Source organism: Neomonachus schauinslandi, chromosome 6 (assembly GCF_002201575.2).
Source record: "Neomonachus schauinslandi chromosome 6, ASM220157v2, whole genome shotgun sequence".
Lineage (NCBI taxonomy): Eukaryota > Metazoa > Chordata > Mammalia > Carnivora > Phocidae > Neomonachus > Neomonachus schauinslandi.
The window spans coordinates 27942537-27965680 of record NC_058408.1 but is presented as its reverse complement, the minus strand read 5'-3'; the positions used below and the strand labels follow the sequence as shown (position 1 = coordinate 27965680).

The 23144-nt window shown below is 52.8% G+C and overlaps 1 protein-coding gene across 1 annotated transcript in view; it reads right to left on the bottom strand.

The window, feature by feature from the left end:
* Positions 1–1464: 1464 nt before the first annotated feature.
* The window catches only part of LMOD1 (leiomodin 1), a 39105-nt gene continuing 17425 nt past the window's right edge, over positions 1465–23144 (bottom strand). The window contains exons 2-3 of the mRNA XM_021682841.2: positions 2411–3874; positions 1465–1569 (exon numbers count right to left, since the gene is read on the bottom strand). Coding sequence (XP_021538516.1) covers positions 1543–1569; positions 2411–3874 — 1491 coding nt within the window. The 3' untranslated portion in view covers positions 1465–1542. The remainder of the gene's footprint in view (positions 1570–2410; positions 3875–23144) is intronic.

Here is a 23144-nt window from a genome sequence, read left to right as displayed (position 1 = left end):
ATCCAAACCTTTTGCTACCACGACTAGCCTGCCTCTGCGTTTGGTCAGACCTAGCATAGCAATCCTCCTTCATAGCAGGGACGCCCCCTCCTTCACCCCAAAGATGGTGAAACTGCTGTGCTCCCTGCTGTTGGACAAAACCCCAAGACAGAGAAAACTGCCAGTGACCCAGACCCAAGGTGGCCGTTCCACAGTGCCAAGGGGTGCCAGTGCCTTTAACGCAATCAAATCAGGAGGATGCTTTTGATATACACCTGATGGAGGGCACGGGGACACTGTTAGGTCAGGAGAGCAGCCTGCAGCTGGAGTGGGGGGGGGATGAGATGGATCACTGGGCACACTGGTGTGGGGGCTGCTCCCCAAATGGTCATTCACTTCTCTGCCTGCTCAGAGATGGCTGCCTTCCTGGGCTTGTGACTGCTGTGGGGAGCTGGCCCCAAGCCCACAGTTAGGAAGAGTCATGGAATGAGCATCCCCTGAACATGCCTAATATAGCCATCCCAGGGCCCTGTGCTTCACTCTGCCCTGTCACCCCTGAAAGCGGCTCTGGCTAATGACTCCAGGCAATAGGAATGGTCAGGAGCAGACCCTAGCTAAGGCCTAGTTTCCTTGGCCTGGTCAACCCGGTCAGTGGGGAGCCCTCTACCCAGGCTTGAGGCTTTCCCTTGCGCTGGACTTTCAGCAGATATGAACTTGTTATGTGGTCAACTCGGGATGGCATGGCAGGGAACCTGAGCTTCTCAAGTCCTCCATGGGGCCCAGGGTGAGCATCAGGACCCTCAGTACGGTACAGAGGTGGGGCACAGTCATTCACAACTAAAGGCTTGTATATATTATCAAAATCTTATGGAAAAACAGATACACAGCTATTTATACAACAGCAGGTGGGTGTGAGGGAAATGTCTGCTTTGGCATCAAACCTTCAGGACCAGCTGCTGTCTGTCCCTCTCCTCCCAGCTGGAGCCCACTCCCCACCAGGCCAGCTGCTCCTGCCATGTCCTGTGATTAGCCCAGGAGGGGTTTGAGGGTATCCTCACCCCTGCCTCCTTCTGCCCTTGGGCCCTCATGCCCTTCTCAATCTTCTGCCATTGTCCCACACAGAGGGCCACAGGCCCAGCAGCTTTGCCCCAAGGGCTCCTCAGAGGCCTGAATCCTGGCCCTGGAGGGCAGTGGGGCTGGGCTGGTTATGTGGTCCTGGGAGGACATCTTCCCTGGATCACAGGCCTTTCGCAACTTGCCAGTTACTTGGGCCCCAGGCATGGCATTCTTCTCAGTGATATGCTAAAAGGACTCTTCTTGTCCAGAAACCTCAGCTCCAGGTATAAAAGAAATTTTTGGAGAGCCTCAGAGACAAGAAAAGGAAAGTGAGAAGAGAGAAGGCATCCTTCCTTGAGTGTGGCCAAGCCTCATGCTCTCCCATGGCAGAGGAGGGGCATCCACAGCAGGTCAGCCAAGGGTGGGGTGGGTGGGGTCTTGCGGCCCTGGGAGGCGAGGCCGGGGCAGCCTTGGCATTGGCAGATGGTGCCCCCTGGCAGTCTGGTCCTACTGAAGCAGTTTGGGCACCTCGACCTGTAAGGGCAAAGCAGAGACAGTTTAGACAAAGAAGCTCAGCAAAGGAGCCTCTGGAATTCATCTGGCCTCCCTTCCTTCTGGAAACCAGACCCCCACAGATGTCTGTGGAATGAATAAATGAGCTGTGGACACAGATGAAGCATTTTTCCTTGTCTGTAAAAACTGGATGTCATCAAATGACCACTAGCATTACAACTGAGGTTGTCCTTTATGTCGTGGCGTCTAGCCCCAGATGATGTTGTGGGGCTAGGGTTCGCTGCCGCCATCCAGTCCGACAGGCAGATGACCATGGCCTCTGTCGCCTGAGGTGGAGGAAGGGGAAACTTTGAGGAGCAGGGTCTTTAGGGATGGTTCATGTGTCTGGGGCACTGATTAGTCACAGGGGAGACCCTCCCGAGGACTGAATCTCCCAAAGACCTTTGGGATACACTGATCAGTAGGACTTGGCTAGTCCTCAGAGGGAATTCATAAAAGGGAGATCATTTTTGCTCTGGGAAGAGGAAAGAGAAGACTTAATGGCAGGACCAGAGGCAGAACTACTAGACAGAGACTGTTTCTCCATTTCTGGGAGACCCTGGTTTAGCTGCAGGGTGGTGAAGTTAGAGGCATGGAGTGAGAGGCTAAAGGAAGCTCCTTACAGGAAGGAGAGAGTCTCCCTCTAATGGACACCGGGGCAGCCTGCCCAGAGGCAGGGGGATGGCTGCGTTGGCTGGAGATGCCACACAGGCGCTGCAGTCTGTCCGCAGCCTGCAGCCTGACATGGCCCGCTCTGCCCCCCGTTCCCCAGACAGGCTCCCCTCTCCTCCAGCCCTGCTGGCCCAGGCCCGCGACTACTTAACTTCTTGAGCTGCTTGAGGTTGCTGGAGCGAATGGCGGCCAGTAACTGGTCGCGGGAGTTCTTCTCCTGGACGGGGAGGACTTTGTCTCCCATCTTCCTCTGGGTGGCTGGTGACAATGAGTTCTTCAGGTTCTCCATGATTAGGGGCGGGGCCAAGGGAGGCGGGGGTGGGGGCGGAGCAGCTGGAGCGCCCCCTTTCTTGGGCGAGTTCTTGGGCGAGGCCTTTGGAGATGGCTGGGGGGAGGGTTTTGGGGAGCCCTTGGCCAGGGCCCCTAACTTGGGCACCTCCAGCAGATCCTTCTTCTCACCACCAGCCTCCTGGGCCTGCCGTTGCTCCTGGAGTCGCTTTTGTCGCTGTTTGTCCATGTTGCGGCTGAGCAGGTTGGTGACTGTCATCCGGGGCCCAGCCAGCTCGAAATGGTAGCCCAGCTTAAGCAGGGTAGTGTTCTCCTTGAGCAGCTTGGCAATCTCCATCTCGGTCTTGCCACCGCAGATGTGCCGCTGGTTGTGGAAGCGGAGTTCCGTCAGCGTGTTGTTCTGGAGGAGGGCCCGGAAGATGGCGAGGATGCCTTTTCCTGTGATGTGGTTAGAGTCCAGGTTCAGGCTGGTGATGGTCTTGTTGGCCTTGAGCATGATGGCGATGGCGAAGGCCACGTGGTCGTCAGCGCGTGTGTTGGCCAGGGCAAACACCTTGACCACCGTGTTGAACTCCAGAGCCTCGGTGAACCGGACCAAGATCTCATTTGTGATACAGTCTGAGTTGTTGACATTCACCTCGGTCATCTCTGGGTCATTGTTCTTCACTCTCTCCAGAGGCTCATCAAATATGCTGGGAGCTGCTTCCTCCTCCGCCTTGGCAAGCCCTTCAGAGGGCTTGGTGGGGCAAGCCAGGGCTGGTTTCTCCTGCGCTTGGGTCTTCTTCTCTTCTTTGGGTTCCTTTTCGCTTATGGACTCATCTTTTTTCACTTTCTCTTCCTCCCTTTTTGTATCTGTGTTCCCACTTCCTCTTTTCATCTGCTCACCCTCTTTCTTGGTGTCTGCGTCCCTACTCTCCCCTTTTCCCTTCCCGTCGTCCTCTCTCTTGCTTATCTCCTTCTCCTCTCTCTTCTTGTCCTTGTCTCTGCTTGTCCCTGCACTCTTGTCACTGCCTTTCTTCTCGTCCTCCTTCCTTGGGGCTGCTGCCTTCTCCTCTCCCTTCCCATCCTTCCCTGCCTCCTTCTTGTCCACAGCAGCCCGGACCCGGCCCTTGTCAATGCCCCTGATGAGCTTCTCCTCCTTGGGCTTCTCTCCGCTTTTGCCATCAGCTTCATCTTTGTCTCTTGAGAAGCTTTTCTTTAAACCACCCCTCTTTGGCTCCTTCCCCAGGTCTGAGTCCCGTCTGGGGCCCAGGGGTTTTTTGCTGGCATCTCTGCCCCTTTCTTCTCCTTTCTTGGCATCTGTCTTGGTCTCCACTTGCTTGCTTTCCTAAGAATTCAGAAAAGAAAAATAAACATGAAGAGCTGGCTACAGAGGGAGAGGAGTGAGTATGGGGACAAGTGTGGGGAGCATTTATATAACTGCCCTGGAACCTCCAAAGGGCAATGTCCATTGAGAACACCCTGAGAGGATCTGGAATTCAAGCTGCAGAGAACAGGCTGACGTCAGACTCAAGAAAACCTCAGGGTCGTGAGGGGCCAAGATGAACACTTGAGGGGCTTGTGGCAAGTCCTTCCCCAGGGGGTTCTCAGACCCAGAGCTGCCCTTTTCTGTCATGGGTGAGTTAGCAGGAATGCTTCCAAGTGGTGCCTTGCTGAGCTGCGTCGGAACCCGAGGCAAGAGGAAACATCACTTATACTGCTTCTGTCTTTATTTAAAATTTTGAATTTTTGGTTGTCATGGATTTTTTTTTTGGCATTAAATTCAATTTTTAAAAATATCAGATCGCTGAGCTTTTGCGTGCCCCCTTCCATTCTCTGGGCTAGGCGAGTGCCTTGCGTGCCTCACCCTAGCGCTGGCCCTGCTTCCAAAGGGGAGGTAGGTCAGTGGTCCTCAGATGCTGGAATTTTACGGATAATACCTTTTCAAAGGAATAAAAAAGTTGGAGGGACCAACAGAGGGCTGCTAACATTTTATTTTACCAATTAAAGATATTTCTAAATTTGATCTACCATCATTCTCTCATTGAAACAAGAAGGAGCTTACAATAAAGAAGGTAGACATTAACAGAATAAAGCCCATACCTTTACGTCAGATATGGGTAGCTTTTCAAAGAGCCCATAGTATTGTGCTTATTTTTTTAGTAAAAACTTTGTTGAGGACCAGCACCTTTCTGTAAGGAGCCCTGGAGTCCACTGAGTGAGCTGACCTCAGGAAGACTCTGCCAGATTCTGGATCTAGGATTCTGTGACTCTGCGTGGACCACACGGACACTGAGAAATTGTTGAGGGGGCCTGGAAGGGAGTCAGCTGAGTTGCATTAAAGTCTTGAATTTTACGCGCAACATGGGCTGTCCTGTACTTCCGTGGGGCCCTGTGTCTTCTTCCACGAAGTTGCAGAAAGTCTGAGCCTTATTTTGAGAGTACTTGCTTCCTACCCCCTTTAGAAGAGCCAAAGAAGCCTCAGAATTGCCTAAGATTAGATATTAAACTGTCCAACTATGATAGATAACCTGGAGCAATCCTTGGGACCTCAAGGAATGTCCTTCCTAAAGGTTTTTTTGTTTTGTTTTTTGTTTTTTAAAAGGAAGAGATTATGGCCTGATTATTAGAAAGGTTTTCTTTCTTTCAAGAGTGCCTGGTTGGGGTGTGGGAGGAGGAGGAGGGCACCCCGGCCCTCCCAGCTTCCTCACCCCCACCCTGCCGGGACGGAATGGAGAGCTGGTTGGTCCTATGGAAACAGTTTGTACCTGCACCACAAACACATGCCATTGGGGACCAGCCCCAGGGTTTATTTAGCAGCAAAAGTCCTTGGCTCCTCTGCTAGAATCACAACAGGCAGCCAAGGGACACAGGGCCCGGTGAGGGAGGGCCGAGGAATGTGCCCCTTCTCTCCTCCTGCCCCATGGGGGCTGTTGCACGGAGGGGACTCTCTGGGGCTTCGGTGGTGGAGCAAGGGCCAGAGGATGCCCTCTCACTTTCTCTGGCTCCCAGAGAACTGGATTTGACCCTTCAGATCACCCTTGCAGTGATGGTGACTTTACTGTACCTTGATTTGAAAGGAAGGGGAGGCTTGGAGTATGCAAACATAAGGTGAACGAGGAGATCCAATGGGTCAGCCCCGCTAGGACACACCTAACATCTGCCCCAGCTCAGCCAGGAAATTCCAGCCCAGCCCAGCTCAGAGTGGTTTCTTCTCAAATTCCATCCACTTCACAAGCATGGAGGTGAGCGCTGGGTGCCACAGCCTCTCCAGCGAGTCCCGCCCAAGCTCCAGAGGTCAGGCCCCCAAGGCAGGGACTCCTGCCCTCCCCTTCCAAATGCACGCCCTTGGGGATTTCTCAGCGCCCACCGGGCAGTGCCCAGCTGCTCTCTGCACAGTTCCCACGCCGCCCACAGGCCTCACTTAGAGGGAAATTGGGAAGCCAGAGAGCTATTAACCAGCAAGTTCAGGAAAAACTGGGTTTCAGGTCTGACCGGCTCACCAGCAGCTGCCAAGTCAATGTAACCTTCTCCAACCTTGCCCATTAGGGCCAAGGCACTCCTCTCCACCTGCCCTCAGAACCTCCAGGTGTGCCTAGCTGCCCCTGCTGCCCCTGCTGCCCCCAGGACCTTGCTTGGCAGCGGCCTCCTCTCCCAGTCAAACCCATCCCGCTTTCCGACCAGGGCTCCCATTCAGAACCTTCCCCTGCTCTCCCATCAGGACTCCTTTTCCAACATTTTAACCCTCTCTCTGCCCTGACACCCTAGATTCTGACCTGCCCCCTTGGTCTTCATCCAGCACTACTCCCCACTCCCTCTTAGGGTACTCCCCCTACACTGGGGTCCTAGTTGGCTTGGATCTGTCATGTGTCTGTTCTTGAGGAGGTGTTCCAGCCCTTTAAAAAGAACCTAATGAAAAACAGGCGGGGCGGGGGAGGGGGGGAAGCTGATTAATCATGGGTTTCCTCCAAATAGCCAGGAATGAGTGGGGCTGGGGCTTGTCGCAGCTCGTGCAGCCCGGAGAGCTCAGATGTTGCCTTAAAAGGAGAAGGAGCCCAGCGTCCTCCCAGGGCTGAGATTTCTGGTGAGCGAGCTCCTCAGCACATAGCAGAGCTGCCTCCTTCTTGCTTATCTGAAAGGGCGTCCAAGCCAACTTCTTTTGCTTCTAGAACTGGTGGTGCATCCTGGCGACCTCCAGAGGTTATTTTTGCTTGTCTTCCTGTCTCTCGGCCTCACTCCACCATTCATCACTTATAGCAAGAGGGGTTTAGGTTAGATATAGCAAAGAACTTCCACAGAGCAAAGGTCCGCAGGCTTCTAGATGAGAGATCAAAGCAGCAATAATTGTTTTTCCCTTTGGGGAAAGCTTTAGGGTTAGGGGAAGGCCAAGGGTGATTTGGCAATCCTTCATAGAGGCAGGGGAATGGAGAGGATGACCTCTGAAAACCTCTAACAACCTGTGAGACTTTGCAGGGACCTAGAAATCAGACTCAGAGGTGAGAAGCAGCTCCCTTCCTCTATCAGCTCCAGACCTGTGGCCTCATGGTGTTGCTCTGTCTGCCACTTGGGTTAGGATCCCAGTTAAATGCCTTTGACAGGTTTGACATGACATCTTTTCCCTTACCTTGGGCCTTCAGATACTACTTCCTCTAGAAGTCTTGTCTAATTGACCAGAGAAGAGAACATTTTGCCACCTTCGTTGCCAAAGGGGGAGAGGAAAAGAAGTGTCTGCCCGGAAGTCCCTAGAAAATGAGAACTTGCCGAGGGAAGGCCAAACTCCCTGTGTGTGCTGCGCTCAGCCCTCAGCCCACTGGTACCTATTAGCTCATGTAGACCACCACCGAGGTCCTCTCTTTCCTTCCTATGGCGCATCGCCTGCAGAGTGATCCTGCCTGAGGCCCATGCAAGGGGGAGAGTCTGCAGACCTCCCCAAGGGACAGCACCAAGACCAGATGCACCCTGGGGAAAGCTTCTCCAACAGGACTTGGAAGGTCTGGGTCTGTCGAGTTCGCCCCAGCCGCTGGCCTAGGAGGGCAGGGGTGACTGGCAGTGGCTGCACCCCTCACATGGGACCCCACTGCCATGAATCCAGGCACCGTTGCTCCATCCCCAAAGCAAGGCTGAGGTGATGTCAATTCAGATGGCTCCAGGCCAGTCTTTTTTTTAAGATTTTATTTATTTATTTGACAAAGAGAGACACAGCGAGAGAGAGAGAACACAAGCAGGGGGAGAGGGAGAGGGAGAAACAGGCTTCCCGCGGAGCAGGGAGCCCGATGCGGGGCTCGATCCCAGGACCCTGGGATCATGACCTGAGCCGAAGGCAGACACTTAACGACTGAGCCACCCAGGCGCCCCTCCAGGCCAGTCTTTTGCTGCGTCCCCCTGGGGGCTGCCTGGTGAGACACAGCCCTCAGACCTTCTGTCTAGAAGCAGCGACAGCGTGTCAGCTCAAGCTCCAGGCTCAGGGCAGGGACTCTGGGGTCTGCAACTCTGCTTTCAGTAGACTCTGTCCCAGGCCTGAGCTGAACTCCTGATGGCACAGAGGCCTCAGGGTCTGAGCTTCTTAGACGCCGGCATTTTAACTTGGCTCTGGACTACAGCCTGCCTCTTGTTTCTCGTGGATCGGGTTGTATTTCATAGGAAAGCATCAGGGAAATCTGTGGCATCTCCCAGTCCCTTCAGTGCTCCAACCCCCCACCGTGTCTTCTCCCTGGTCCTGCACCAGTGCTCCCCACCAGCCCTCAGCGTGCCTCAGGGCACAAGATCGTGTTCCCCTGCTTCTCCCATGAAGCTGGCCCTGCAGGGCTCTGGGGCCCTGGCCCACTCACTCCAGCCACCTGGAGACCTGGTATCAGGCACCACAGCTGCCAGGGTCATCTGTCTGCACGGACAGGATGGGGAGGAGCTGGCCGCAGGCTGGAGAGTGTGCCAGAGGTCCCCCCGGAGAACAGCCCCCTTACAAGGCTGCTGTCAAGGGCAGGGCAGGTAGCAGGGCCGGGGGCTTGTGGGGACCAAGAAGTTTCCCTCCCTGCAGCCTCCTGCCTCATTTGCATGGAATGCCAACTCTTTTATTGTTTTCCACCAAGAAGAAAGATTCTAGATTGTCCTGACAAGAAGTTTCAGGAGGGCCAACTGCTTTTCTGGGAAAGTGTCATTCCTGGAGCAGTCCTGGGGAGGGACAGCAAGGCCTGGTTCCCTTGGTGGTCTGCGGGGCAAGAGTCCTCCACTGGGGCTTAGGCCAGCTCATGAAACAGAGCTTCAGATTTTTTTTTTTTTTTTTAAATAGGCTTTATGCCCAATGTGGGGCTTGAACTCATGACCCCAAGGTCAAGAGTCACATGCTCTACCGACTAAGCCAACCAGGCTTCCCTGATCTTTCTTTCTTTTTTTTTTTAATTGAAGTATAGTGGACACACGATGTTACATTAATTTCAGATGCACACAGAGTGATTTGACAATTCTGTACATTACGCAGTAGAGCTTCAGATCCTGAAACAACTGATGTTGCCCCTTGGAAGCTACAGGTTCCCTCCAGAGCTGCCAGGACAGCTGGACTTGTTCAGAAGGCATCCCCCCATGGTGGCAGGGGGATTCAGTGGCTCTGCAGACAGCTGGCCTGTGTGCAAATCCCAACTCTGCCCTCGACCAGCTGTGTGATCTTGGGCGGGTTACAGACCTCCTCTGAACCTGTCTTCTCATATGCAGGACGGAACTGACCCATCCGGAGCTCGTCATTCGGTTGCCAGTGGTTGTAAGGAGACTTCCGCAAAGGTCCTGGTACCGAGAAGGGCTTGAACCGGAGATAAGCTGCCAGGAAGGCCAGGCCTCCCTGTGAGAAGCACTTAAGCCCACGGCAGGCAAGAGGGCTCGTCTGCTCCTGCCCAAGGCCCCCAGGCCCCTTGCTGAGTATCTTAGTATTATTTGGAAGGCTCAGATTAAGCACTTACCCAGTGGTCAATGGAACTGCATTTTGTATACTTCTCCGTGAAAAATGAAATGACCACGTCTCAAACCCTGGAAAGCCGCCTGGAGAGCTAGAAGCTGGGAAGGGACCAGGTCACTTGGGGAGCTCTCCCCCACTGCTCCCCCCAATCCCACAGGGACAGAGGCAGGGGTGGAGTGGGATGGGAGCAGGTGTCACTGCCCCCACAGGGACCACAAGTGCTGGGGCCTGTGTAGGCCCGGGGCTTCTCGAGAGCCAGCCCCTCCAAACGCCTCCTGTGACCTGACTCATTCCTCCATCAGGAGGTAGGCATCACCACCATCCTGGGGACAGAGCGCTACTTAAGGCAGTCCCGCCCTCACAGTTTAGGAGGCACGGCAGGCAGGGCGACAAGCTGACATCAACGTGCATGGGGCAGCTGGTGTGAGGCAGGTGAGCCGCTGGCTGAGAGTTACTGCTTCAGCTGACGGCATACCTTCAGGCTGGCCAGAGACTACAGGCTCCCTAAAAAGGCCCGGCAGCCCCTTTCTCAACCATTCCCAGACTGATGTTCCCTGACTCCTGTTCTGGCGGTGGCTCAGGGACAAGGTCTTGGCATCTCCCAGAAACCCCCTTTTTTGGTTATCCCAGCCCTGGCCCTTTTCGGATCATTCCAGGTCTGCTTCCCCTATTTCAAAGCCCCAATGTAGGGAAACATTGTCTCCACTGGCCCCTGCAGGATGAGTTCTGAGGAGTCCCCTTCTATTCATCCCTTGTAGCTGTTCAGGGGCCTGTGAGGAAGCTGGGAATGCCACAGGATGGGCTCAAGAAGGAGGAAGGCAATAGGGAATGGGGGCAGAGTATGGCTTTAACCTCACCCCCTTGGGTTCACATCTCTGGAAACATAATTTTTGGAGTGTTCAAGGGCTTATACACAAAGACCCATGTGTACACTCAGTTCCTGCCCATAACTGGAGTATATGGGGACATCTGAGTGGCTCAGTTGGTTAAGTGGCTGCCTTCGGCTCAGATCGTGATCCCAGCGTCATAGGATCAAGTCCTGGGAGCCTGCCACTCCCCCTGCTTGCGCTCTCTCTCTGACAAATAAATGAAATCTTTAAAACAAAAATCCTCTAAGAGGGGCGCCTGGGTGGCTCAGTCGTTAAGCGTCTGCCTTCGGCTCAGGTCATGATCCCAGGGCCCTGAGACTGAGCCCTACATCGGGCTCCTTGCTCAGCAGGGAGCCTGCTTCTCCCTCTCCCTCTGCCTCACCCGCTGCTCAGGCTCCCTCTCTCTCTGTATCTCTGTGTCTCAAATGAATAAATAAAATCTTAAAAAAAAAAAACCCGGGCGCCTGGGTGGCTCAGTCGTTAAGCGGCTGCCTTCGGCTCAGGTCATGATCCCAGAGTCCTGGGATCGAGTCCCACATCGGGCTCCCTGCTCAGCGGGAAGCCTGCTTCTCCCTCTCCCACTCCCCCTGCTTGTGTTCCTGCTCTCGCTGTCTCTGTCTCTGTCAAATAAATAAATAAAATCTTAAAAAAAAAAAACCCACAAAAATCTCCTAAGAAACAGGGGCTCAAAATGAAATTCCTAATTTTGGGGTGGGACTGTATCATCTGGTGTAGGGGCTGCAAAACTGTCTTCTCACCATGCCTTCTGGGACTCTCATGACTGCATGTCTGGAGCCCTCAGCCCCTGAGCAAGGTGGGAGGGAGGATGACAATGCCCAGCATGGGGGCCTGCACATCACAGGTGCCTCTATAAATGCTTGTTGGGATGAGGACAAAGTACACCAGCCTCAAATAATCTGCTTGGAGAACGTCAGAAACGGGCAGGGGTCAGGCTTGGAGAGAAGCCCTCCAGGTGACCCTGGTAGGGCCGCTCAATGCCAGGGAGCAGCAGATGTCTCAGCCCTCTTCTGCTCCCAGCCTGAAGTCCTGTGGGTTGATGGTGTGAGTGCTAATCCACACCTAATCAATATGGCAAGCAGTGTTGGAGGCTTGTGCCCCCTTGTCCCCCAAAAGAATGTGGGCCAAAAAGAGCCTCCAACCTGACCAGGGCTCCAGAGGGGTCATCTAGGGCACCTCCCTGGGGGAACGTGTGCACCTGGTAAGCTCTGAGCTGAGAAGCCAAGGCTCATGCAGTCACAGAGCTAAGAAAAGCTGTTCCCTGCAGACATCCCAGATGCCCCTTGCTACCCTGTCCCCACCCTGCTTGGTCTCTCTCTGGCTTGCCCGGGCTCTCCAGGACCAGCCTGCTGGGGGCGTGTGAATCAACTCTTGGGGTGGTGGGCAGGCTCCAGACCACTTGGCGGGATGTTCACAGCTGGTTGGGCCGAAGGTCTGGGAATGGCACCAAGCTTGCTGGGGAAGGGCAAGGCAGACTCGGGCTGTCCCTTTACCCAGTGAAGAAACTACACTCCAACACCGAAGGAGCTCGTTTCATGGTTTTGAGCCCCATACTTCTAAAGGGCATGTTCCCCACCCCTGGCTGCCGGTCCACTGGAGGAGTCAAGTTCAATCCTCTGCCCCAAATCCTCAGTCCACAACAGCTTTCTAATACCTCTCCTCTCCAGCAAAACCATCGCTAAATTAATGAGGGCTCATCGATGTGCTACTGCTTTGCATGGACTTAGGAACCCCCGCAGCCCCGCGCCGGCTCTGCAGGCTAGTTACTGTCCTGATTCCTGGTTCCCGGAAGAAGAAACGGAAGCCCAAGATTACACCGCTATTACGCGAGGAAGCAAGGACTCTGGTTCTAGAGGCTGAACTTTTTACCTCTATATTCCATTGTCGTGTGTGAGTGGGCTGCACGCCAAGCCATTCTGTCACCCAAATGCCTGGTGCAGATAGCCCTTCACCCCTGGCCGCCCAGCACTGAAATAAGACCGTCAATCCCAATATCTGCAGCCACCATTTATTTAGCGTTTACAAGGTGAGAGATGCTGTGCTAAGTTCTTTACCTAAGTCACCCGTCTAATTCAGTCCTCTGCACGGCCACCAGAGGAGGGCAAGGCTCAGAGAGGTTCCAGCCTCCCGGCAAGGAAGCTTGGGGGATGGCTGGCAGGGGTGGGGGCCCTCGGGCTGCTGGCCGGTGGAAGCCGGAGCCCTCATAATCGGAAGGTCTTCCTTTCCCACTGTTCCTGACAGGCTTTTTATCGTGGTCTTAGTGACCATCACACTATGATAGCATCTTAGAAATAAGCCACGGAAAATTCAACCACTTTTGGACGGTGTTGCTCAGGGGCAGTTAGGGCTTCTGGGGGTCAGTGGTAACATGTTCTCCATTCTGCAGATGGTGTCATTCTTAAACAAGTCACTGGAGTTCAAGCTCGGATCGCTTGGGTTCTAAAAAGAACTTAACTCCCATGTTACGCTCTCCACCATCAGACACTAAGGAATGAATGAATGCCAGGCTCCTGCCGGGTGCTCCTGGCAAAGCATACGACACAGACCTGATGTTAGCCACCTGGCCATCTGATCATTCTGTCAGACGCACGCCTGAGGAGTGACAACTCTGCCAGGTGCTGGGTTCAGCTCTGGGGACGCAGAGATACCTGGGCAGGAATCTCCGGAGAGCTGGGAGAGGCACCTGGCCTTCCCTTGGATTTCATGGCCAGGCTAGAAGGAGGGACCAGCTGGGAGGGAAGGGCCCATGGCTCTTGCTAAGGCAGGGTTAAGGGGAAGACAGCCTCATGAGAATAAAAATCAAGGTGCTGGGATGGGGAAACCGTCAGGCTTGGAAGAAGAAATCCAAAGGGTACATGGAAGGCGGCAACGACTAGAAGCCCGGGAGGAGGGCTGCAGAGGAGAGCTGGCTGCACGGGGGAGGGACCACGTGGCTTTGCCGACTGAGGCGAACACTAGGCTTGAGCAAGTCCTCATGGCAAGGAAATGCATGTGAAGCAAAGAGCCACGCCAGCCCACTGAGGAAGTTCCATAAGGGGGGAGACACCTGAGCTGCCCCTGAAGGAGGAGGAGGAGTTTGCGAAGCTGGGAAGGAGCCCTAGGTGCTGAGGAAGAGGCTCCTGTCTGCAGCCTCACCTGCTCTGCCCTGGTTCCCAGGCCCCATCCTACAACTCTGATCCTTTACAGCAGTTTGGCACCCCTTTCTCAGCTGGCTAACCTCTGAAACAATGAAGCATCGCACGTGGTCTGCTTTGGGAAGTCACCCCGAGCCCCCCAGCCCCAGCCCGGGGCCCTCCCCTACAACTCCCAGTCTTGGCTGCTATCACTCTGTCCCTTTGTCCATCTCTCCCACGGGACGGTGGCCAGGAAGTATGGCGTCTACTCACTGGACCCCCACAGATAGCACGGCGCCTGGTGCACCGTAGAGGCTTGATAGCTGTTGAATGAATGAGCGGATGGGGGAGTGATGGCCACCAAATGAAGCCAAATGTTAGTTTTGGAATGATGAGGCTCTAGAAAGCTGGTAGAATAAGGAGCTGAGCACAGATAAGTGAGTGGTGAATACAAACGACATCGAGGTCGATGTTGGAGGTGAAGAGGCGGCACTCCCACCACTCACACTGGCAGAGACAGATTCCAAGTCCGAAATGCCAGCAGCCTCAGCGTCCAGTCTGGCCATAGGTTGGAGAGCCCCGAATGTTCGCCTTCTCAGTCTGGTCCAGATTTGTTACATATCCCCAACCCTACATCCCAGCACTGTGGACAGGGGGAAGAGGCCCTCCTTGAGCGGGGGCCATGTTCCAAGGCCCAGGGCGGGCAGAGTCAAGGGTACGACAAGAGGCTGGGGTTACGGGAGACTGAATGCATGTGATTCCACCCCACTTCTGGAAAGACAACCCAGGGCCCTGCCATTGAGCAGGGCCAGCCGTAGAGCATTTCGAGACTACTCACACCGTCTCCCTAGGGGGCCAGGCCTGAGACAGGTTCTCGGTCAGGCCCCAGGGCTACATGTGCCCTCTGTTCAGTTTGTGCCCTCTGCTGGTGGCTCTCCTGGCTCCCTGTCCCTTCCCTCCCGGCACTGGGTCCGGATCAGGCCGGTCCAACACCAGATTTGACCGTAGGGCGCACACCTGTGTATGTTACACTTCCTGGAGTCCACACCCAGAAGGCCTGTTGGGTCCGCGGCTGCCTTGGCCCGCAGCCCTGAGGATGTCCAAAGCTGGAGGGGAAGGAGGTAGGAGCTGAGAGGTAGCTAGGCCAGCCAGGCCAGCCCCGGAGCCTGCCCGCCAGTGACATTCCTTAAAGGAATGCAGTAAACAAGGAGAAGCCCAGCCCCACGGGGCCAGAGGTGGGAGGCTAGGGGTGGGAGTGGAGGGCAGTGACAGCCAGTTTCTCCTTCATCTTCACCACTTTATCCCAAAGGACGGGGCAGCCGAGGAGAGGTCAAGTTTGTTTTATGAAACCAGAGATTTGCTAGCTTTAGCTAAGAAGCTCGCTCTCAGAACTGTCATCCATTAGTTTCTTTAGTGACCTCTCTGGGCCGCTGCTGGAAACATGATCTTTCAGGACAAGGCTAGAGTCTCCTTAATAACTCCATCCTCGTCCAGCCCACTGCTGACCCTCTTGCTGCTGAGCAAGAGTGAGACTTCACACCTGCTAAATGTTACCTACTAAGCGGGGGGGGGACACCCAGAAAGTTTAAATTCAGAATTTCCTTCCTTTTCAAGGCTAAATAATATTCCATTATATCTCTATACCACATTTTGTTTATTCATCCATGGAGAGGCACTTGAATTGCTCCCACCTTTTCTGCTATTATGCATAATGCTGCTGTGAATATGAGTGTGCAAACATCTGTTCAACTCCCGGCTTTCAGTTCTCTTGGGTTTCTACATGGAAGTGGCATTGCGGGAACATGACCCAAATTCTGACTTCTCTGTTCCACCCACCTTGGCTGCTTCACCTCCTATCCTATCCTGCGTGTTAACCACATTTTTGCAAATATCCTGCACCGGGATCATAACCACCAGCCAAAGCCCCAACCCTGAACTTGACTGACTCCTCGCCCATGCCACACCCCCTCACAGGCTGCTGGGCCCCACGGGGCAAGCGGCCCACCCCCCAGAGTGGGACCTCTGCCCTCCATTCCCGCAGCCTTGCCTCCTGGGTAACATCAGTGCCGAGCCCTAGCTCTAGAGTTAGAACGCCAAGGTTCTAGTCTTTACTCTTATGCAATGTGGGGATGATAACCCTTCACAAGGTTCCAAGCCTTCAGTGAAGTGCTACGTGGGAGGCATTTGCAGCAGTGCCGAATTCACTGGAAGCTTGCAGTAGAAGTTAGCTGTCATGGTCTAGTTTCCCTGAGTTACAGCTCTTTCTCGGTTCTTCAACAGCATCTGTTTGAAGCTCTGATTCCTTCTCCAGCTCTCATCCCACTCCACTCCATTCTCAGCAGACTATCTCCCCTACTTACCTCCCTGGAATCAACAGAAATTAACCAGTGGGAATCCTCCAACTTCCCACCATCCCTCCTACCATCTCTCCGCCATGTTCATCTCCTTTCCTCCCGGTCCCAGGAAGGATGAAGCACCTCTCTTCCTGTCCCAGGTTCACCCTGCCATGGGTTCTGGCTCCCACACTCTCTTCCATGGCCCTCACATGCCCACATCTCTCCCAGGTCAATCAAATCTGTGTCTAGACCCCACAGTCCCGCCAGGTGCTGCCCCTTGTTGATAGCCTTTTTTTTTTTTTTTTAAGATTTTATTTATTTATTTGAGAGAGAGAGAGAGAGCAAGAGAGCAAGCACAAGCAGGGATGGGGAGGGGCAAAGAGGGAAGGAGAAGCAGACTCTCTGCTGAGCAGGGAGCCCGACACAGGGCTCGATCCCAGGACCCTGAGATCATGACCTGAGTCAAAGGCAGACGCTTAACCAACTGAGCCACCCAGGCACCCGCTAGCCTTTTATACCCAAACTTCCCCCAAAGAATTCTTGTAAAATCCCTACTCATTCCTGGATCCAACACAATATCGCCTCAGCCTCAACATCCCATGGAAATTAGCTTCATCCAAATCATTACTGACCCCCTTATTGCTAAATCAGATTTATATCTTGTATTCTTCATCTTGCCTAATCGCTTGGGAATGCTTGGGAATCTCATGCCTCTTAAATGTGGGTGCTTTCAAGGTCTTCTTTGAAGCCTCCTTTGCTCTCACTTTTAGGCCCTCTCCCTGGGTGACCTCATCTACTCTGAGGGCATGAGCTGTGTTCTGTGTTCTGATATCTCCTGAAGCTCTATTCCTGGGCTGGATACCACAGGCAGACGTTCAGACCCTTGTATCCAACTGTCAATCAAACATCCTGGTGTGTGTCCCCACAGGTCTCAAAAACTGAGCTCCCCTGGCTCCCCACCGCCATGCCCATTCCTGCTCCATTCCCTGTCTTGGTGAATGGATCCTCCAAACATCTGGTGGCTCAAATCAGAAATCCTGCTAGGAAGAAGATGGGAGGAGCATGTGGGGAGAGGCAGTGTGGAGCCCTCTGTCCCCATGCATCTCTTCTTCCCCATCCCAAGGGGCTGGGGGGCGGGGGGAAGGCTGCGAAATAAACACATTGGATAAAAGACAGTCTATCCCCTTATCTCCTACCCGCAGATGATGCTACCTCCTTACCACCGCTCCGTTCAGTCCCTCCTCTGACCTCACTGATGCGTCCAGGCGGCTGTCACCTCTCCCTGGGGTTACTGCAGCCCCCTTCCTGTTGGCTCTGCTGACCTCTTCCAGGACAGTCTTCACACCAGCTCAGCGACTCTGCTGAGACCTGGCATTTCACTTGGCACAAAACCTTCCAGTGGTTCTCCAGCACCCCTGTGATCAAGTCTAGACCCACCGGCCCGTCCTCACTTGGCCGCTGACCGCCCTGTCACCACCTTCCTGCCCGTGGTGCCGCTCAGCCCTGCTCCGTGCTCTTGGCTCTGGAACCGAGCCAGCTCCTGGGCCTTTGCCGTCACGTTCTCACTGCTTGGAAAGCTCGTCCTCCCTCATTTCTCCTGGGAAATCCTTACCCCAATTCTTAACCTGGAGAGGTGTTAGCTTAGATCTTTAATTCATCTGCATTTTATTTTGGAGTGTGATATGAGATAGTAATCTGTTTTTGAAACAGGTATCTAATGTCTGAATTACATTTATGATAAAAAAAAAAACCCAAAAGTTGTTTTATATACTAAAAAAAGAAAATTGTCTTTAAATAATTCAGTTTCATAGCAAAAAAAAAAAAAAAGAAAGAAAGAAAGACAAACCAAGACCTCTCAGGCCAGTGGCAGGAGGAAAGCATGGAAGGGATGGGAGAAGACAGAGAGATGAGTGGTGATTCCCCATCGTGAGGCCCAGCTGGGCTGTGCCAGGACCTGCCACGGAGCCTGACCCTTGCCTGGTTCTGTTCCAGCGATTTCGAAGTTAGCCTGGTGGTAAATATTACGCCGAGCAGAAGGGCCAGAAGAGTCTCAGGCACCACCTCCAACCCCAGTGTAAACATAAACACAGTTCATTTTTACCTCCCAGGATGATCTCAGGTGGGGTCGAGTGGTGGCTAAGAAAAGGGCAGTGCGTTCGGGAGCCTGGCAAATGACATCTTCTGACGCAGTCCAGCTCAAGACCAGGCTTCACATGGGGAGCAAATGCCATCCATTGCAGTTTCTGCATTGCCCCTATAAGTGAATGGGAGGGAAGGAATTTTCTGGAAAAGAGAGGGATGTGCAAACTTGGGTGGTTGGGCTCTTGCACTGAATGTTTCACCAGACTCTGCCAGAGGGTATGGTGCTCCTTGACTGCTCTGAGTCTTTAAGGGTGAGGATGTCTTGTGAAAGGGATAGTAAATAGGAGAAGAAGATGGGACGGTGAGGAGTGGCTCTGTGGTTCTTGGTCCCCTCCAAGGAGCCCAAGAAGAGCCACCAAGAGGCACCAGCAAGCAAGGGAGGGCGAAGAGTGTCTACTTTTCACCAAGACCCTTACTTCTTCTGCCGAGGGTATCTGCATTTTACTGCCAGTGGGGAAAGATGGGAGGAGTGGGGGGCAGGGTTCAAGGTGAAGGTGTCGCTTTATGGCTTGTGCTGGCCAGACCTTCATAGGCAGCACTGTCTGGGTTTCTTTTTGGAGTCTTATTATAGATCTTCTCTATAATGAAGGATCAGGCTCTAGTGCTCTCTGCAGACCTACGTGTTTTGCCAACTGGTCTGGTGACTCATACTGGGAAGCTTGTAGCAAACCCCATTTTTGGAGAAGCCAGGAAATCTCTTTGTAGAAACAAACAAGTCCCTTTAGCGCTCAGCTCTCTGAAATGCCTACTTTCTGCTTCTTTACTTCATCCCAGCACAAAAAAAACCCCAGCGAGTTTGGAAAACATTGTAAAGAGCTACTTAAATGTAAACTATTTGTCCCAGAGTGCTGGGTCTCACTTAGGTCCCAGGGGGTAGCAGGAGGAACATGCTGTCCCTTTGCCGCCTGGGGCCAAGAGCTGCAGCCCTGGCTCGTACCCGGCCACCCTCTGGCCTGTTCTAAACCGAACAGGCTACAGTGGCCTCATCAGGGCTGGTTTCATGAGCATGCTCTGTTTAAGTTCTACTGTCACCATCTTGAAAGTCTTAATAATTATCGAACAAGGAGCCCTATGTTTTAATTTTACAGCGGGTCCTGAAAATTCTGTAGCCAGTCCTGGGCCTAATAGAAACACAGAAGCAGAGGATGTCAGGGGTAGAACAGGTCCCTGCCTTCCTGCTTTCACCGTGTTCAGGAACGGCACCCCGATTCCCCAGACACCCCCATCCCAGGACATCGGCCTTGATTCTTCCTGCTCCCACACCACATTTCCTTCATCCCTCCTTCCTAATAAGTCTCCGGTGAGCCCCTCCCCGTCCGTCTGCCACTGCCTTGCTGGGGTCACCATCATCTCTTGCCTCCCAGCTGGTGTCCCTGCCTCCCGTCTTACTCGTCTCTTCAAGACATCTGCGCACTGTAGCCAGAGAGAGCTTCCTGACATGGAAATCTGATCAGTGGCTCCCAGGCTTTCAGGAGGAAGTCCAGACTTCGTAACTTGGCACGCAAGGCCCTTCGTGATCCGCCTGTGCCTGCCTCAGCATGCTGTGTGCGCCGGGCCCGCACCGGGGTCACAGGGAAGAGCAAGTGTGCCGTTCTAGCTCGCTCTGCCCGTGAACGCGGTTCCTGCCACCCAGAACGCCCGCTCGTCTTCTCTGCCTGGCTAACCCTTTCTGTTCTTCTCTTCCTCCTCCCTTCCTCCTCCTCCTCCTTTTTCACTTCTTATTATGGGAAACTTCAATTGTACACAAAACGAGACGGACCAGCATAATGAGCCTCAAGGTGCCCAGGGCCGGCCTTCCACAGTTACTGACATCGGGCCAATCTCGCTTCATCTATATGCCCACCCACGTTTCTCCCATCCTTAGATGACTTGGAGGCAAATCCCAGGTATGTCATTTCATTCATAAATACTTCAGTATCTTCAAAAGACAGAAAATTTTTAAAAAGCTATAATACCATTCTTGGGCGCCTGGGTGGCTCAGTTGGTTAAGCGACTGCCTTCGGCTCAGGCCATGATCCTGGAGTCCCGGGATCGAGTCCCGCATCGGGCTCCCTGCTCAGCGGGGAGTCTGCTTCTCCCTCTGACCCTCCCCACTCTCATACTCTCTCTCATTCTCTCTCTCAAATAAATAAATAAAATCTTTAAAAAAAAAAAAAAGCTGGGCGCCTGGGTGGCTCAGATGGTTAAGCGTCTGCCTTTGGCTCAGGTCATGGTCCCGGGGTCCTGGGATCGAGTCCCACATCGGGCTCCCGGCTCAGCGGGGAGCCTGCTTCTCCCTCTGACCCTCTCCCCTCTCATGCTGTTTCTCTCTCGCTCGCTCTCTAAAAAATAAATAAAATCTTTAAAAAAAAAAAAAGCTATAATACCATTCTCTTACCTAAAAAACGAAGACTAGTAATTTCTCTTAATGGCCCGTCAACACTCAGAACTAGGGCCTCCTCACTGGCTCTCATCCAGGCCCTGGGTTAGAACCGCACCCCCCCCACACACACACACCGCCGGCCCTGTGCTGGTTGAGCTACGCGCTATCCCTGAACTTGTCACAGTTTGCTCGCCTGTTCCTGGACTACATGATGAGCAACTTGAGGACCAGGACCAGACCTTAATTTCTGTCCCCAGCACCTGGCCTGACAGAGTGCGTTGCACTTAATAAAGATTTGCTGGAATGAAAAGAAAATATTTCAATCCTACCTACAGTGTCCCTACCAAACAGGTTGTACTTGCATACTTCCCATAACAGGGAGCTCAGTTCTTGGCTTCAGAAGAAGCCAAGCCTTCTTCTTTTTTAAAGCTGACTTAGAAAGCCCTTCTGGTTCCAGTTATATCCCTGGGGTCCTACAAAACAAGGCTACCCCTTCTCCTCTATATGAGTACTCGGTACATATTTGAGACTTATGGCATCTTCTCCCTGAGGCCGGCCTTCTCCAGGCTAAATGAGTTCATTTGTTAGTCTGAGCCCACATCATTCTGATCTGACTAGAACTTTCTGGGTGATCTTGGTTCTGCTGCTTAAAAGTTCAGTCTCTCTTGGGTTCAGATAATTTGCAAATATGGTAGGCGTGCCTTCTAGATCTTTATGCCCACTGGACAGGGCAGCATGGAGGACAGAGCTCTCTGGCATCCTGACAGAAACCTCTAGGGAGCCACCACTCACATCCCACCTTCCAGTCCACATCTGTCCATTCTGGCCACTAAGCTATTATGAGAGGCCTTCTCCAGAGTCTCCTAAAGTCTCTGGAGGGGACAGAACTATGGAAGGGAGAGGGGACTGTCGACTTCAATGCTACCTCCACTCACTGCTGACTTTTCCAGGGGATTTTTACCCTAGTAAAATGATACACCTTGAGCCACAATTTCCCAGGTTTCAGACACTTGCTAGTTGTTCTGGGAACTTCCTCCTTTCGTGATGCAGGTCATTACAACCCCCAAATGCAGCTCCCTTCCAGCAGCTGAGGCCTGAGGAGGCACAGGTTTTCTGTGCGCCAAGGCCACAGAGAGGGGGATCACCCTTGTTGGCTGAGAGAGGAAGCACACTGGGGAGTCCATCAGAGTTAGGGAACAGCCTGAGCATTAAGCTGAATCTTTAAGCTCCAGGAGAACTGGGAGCTGGGGCTGGTCATTCCACTGGGGGGAAAGAAAGGGAAGTCAAGATTTAGGGAGAAGAGAGGCAGCAAATAAGGGTGTCAATCCATTACATCAGGGATGTCAAGTGGCTTCGACACAGTCCAGGACCCAGTGAATACACAATGGGAGGGGAGAGCCTGGAGGAGGTGGGAGTAAAGCTTCAGAGGAGGTCACTTGGGCACAGGAGACAAGGGAAGGACTTTCCTAGCAGAGGGAACAAGACAGGCAAAACATGTGATTATTGGAGCACAATACATCCAGGGATGGTTGGAAAGTTCTTTGTAACAGGAGGGGGCTGAGGAAGTGGGGGTGAGAGAGGAGACCAGAACTCTACCCTGAGCCAGACCATGACAGACTTCATACATCACGCTACAGGATGTGGGCTTCACCCAGTGGGTGACGGAGAAACATACAGATTTTTTTTTTTTTAAGATTTTATTTATTCATTTGAGACACAGAGATATATATAGAGAGAGAGCATGAGCAGTGGGAGAAGCAGAGGAAGAGGGAGAAGCAGACTCCCCGCTGAGCCAGGAGCCCGATGTGGGGCTCGATCCCAGGACCCTGGGATCATGACCTGAGCCGAAGGCAGATGCTTAACCATCTGAGCCACCCAGGCACCCGAAACATACAGATTTTTAACCAGAGCCGTGACCATCAGATTTGTGGTTTAGAAAGATAGCCTTGGCAGCTATTTGGAGAATGGAGTCGAGGCTGGGAGGAACTGGAGGGAAAGAGACCAGGTAGGAGCGATCACAAAAGTCCAGGCAAGAAGTGATGAGATCCTGGACCACGGCTGATCAGTGAGCACAAAGAAGAGGAGATGAATTCTCCAGATACTTCTGGGGGTACAGTTAATATGATTTAGTGAAGTGGGGAATAGCAAGAAGAGTGGAAGGTGATTGTCAAGATTCCCAGTTTGGTCGACCAGATAGATGGTGATGCTTATAGCCCTAGCAAGGACTATGGACGGTGAGGATGGGAACTGAGATGATGAATTGTTTTGGCCATGACAAGACTTAAATGCCTAACAAGTTGGCATTAATAAGCATCTTTGGCTCAGGCAAGAGATCTGGGCTTGAGCTGTGGATTTGGGAGTTGTGGCTGTGTAAGTAACAACGAAAACCATCAAGAAGAGGAAAGGGATTTAGAGAATAGGAGCATGGAGACTGCCACATTATTTAATAAAATAAAACTCATATCCTTTGAGGTTAGCAAAGCCATATGAGATACACTTCACACCAACTAGGCCGGCTATAATAAAAAAGACAGACAATAATATGTTAGGGAAGATATGGAGAAACTGGAACTCTCATACATTGCTGGTGGGAATGCAAAATGGTGTAGCAACATTGAAAAACAGTTTGGCAGTTCCTCAAAAAGTTAAATATAGAGTTTTCATATGACCCAGCAAATTCACGCCTATGTGTATATCCAAGAGAATTGTAAACATAGGTCTACACAAAACTTATACCCGAACGTTCATGGCAACATTATTCATAATAGCCCAAAGTGGAAACAACCCAAATATCCATCAAATGCTGAGTGGATCACCAAAATGTGGTCTCTACAA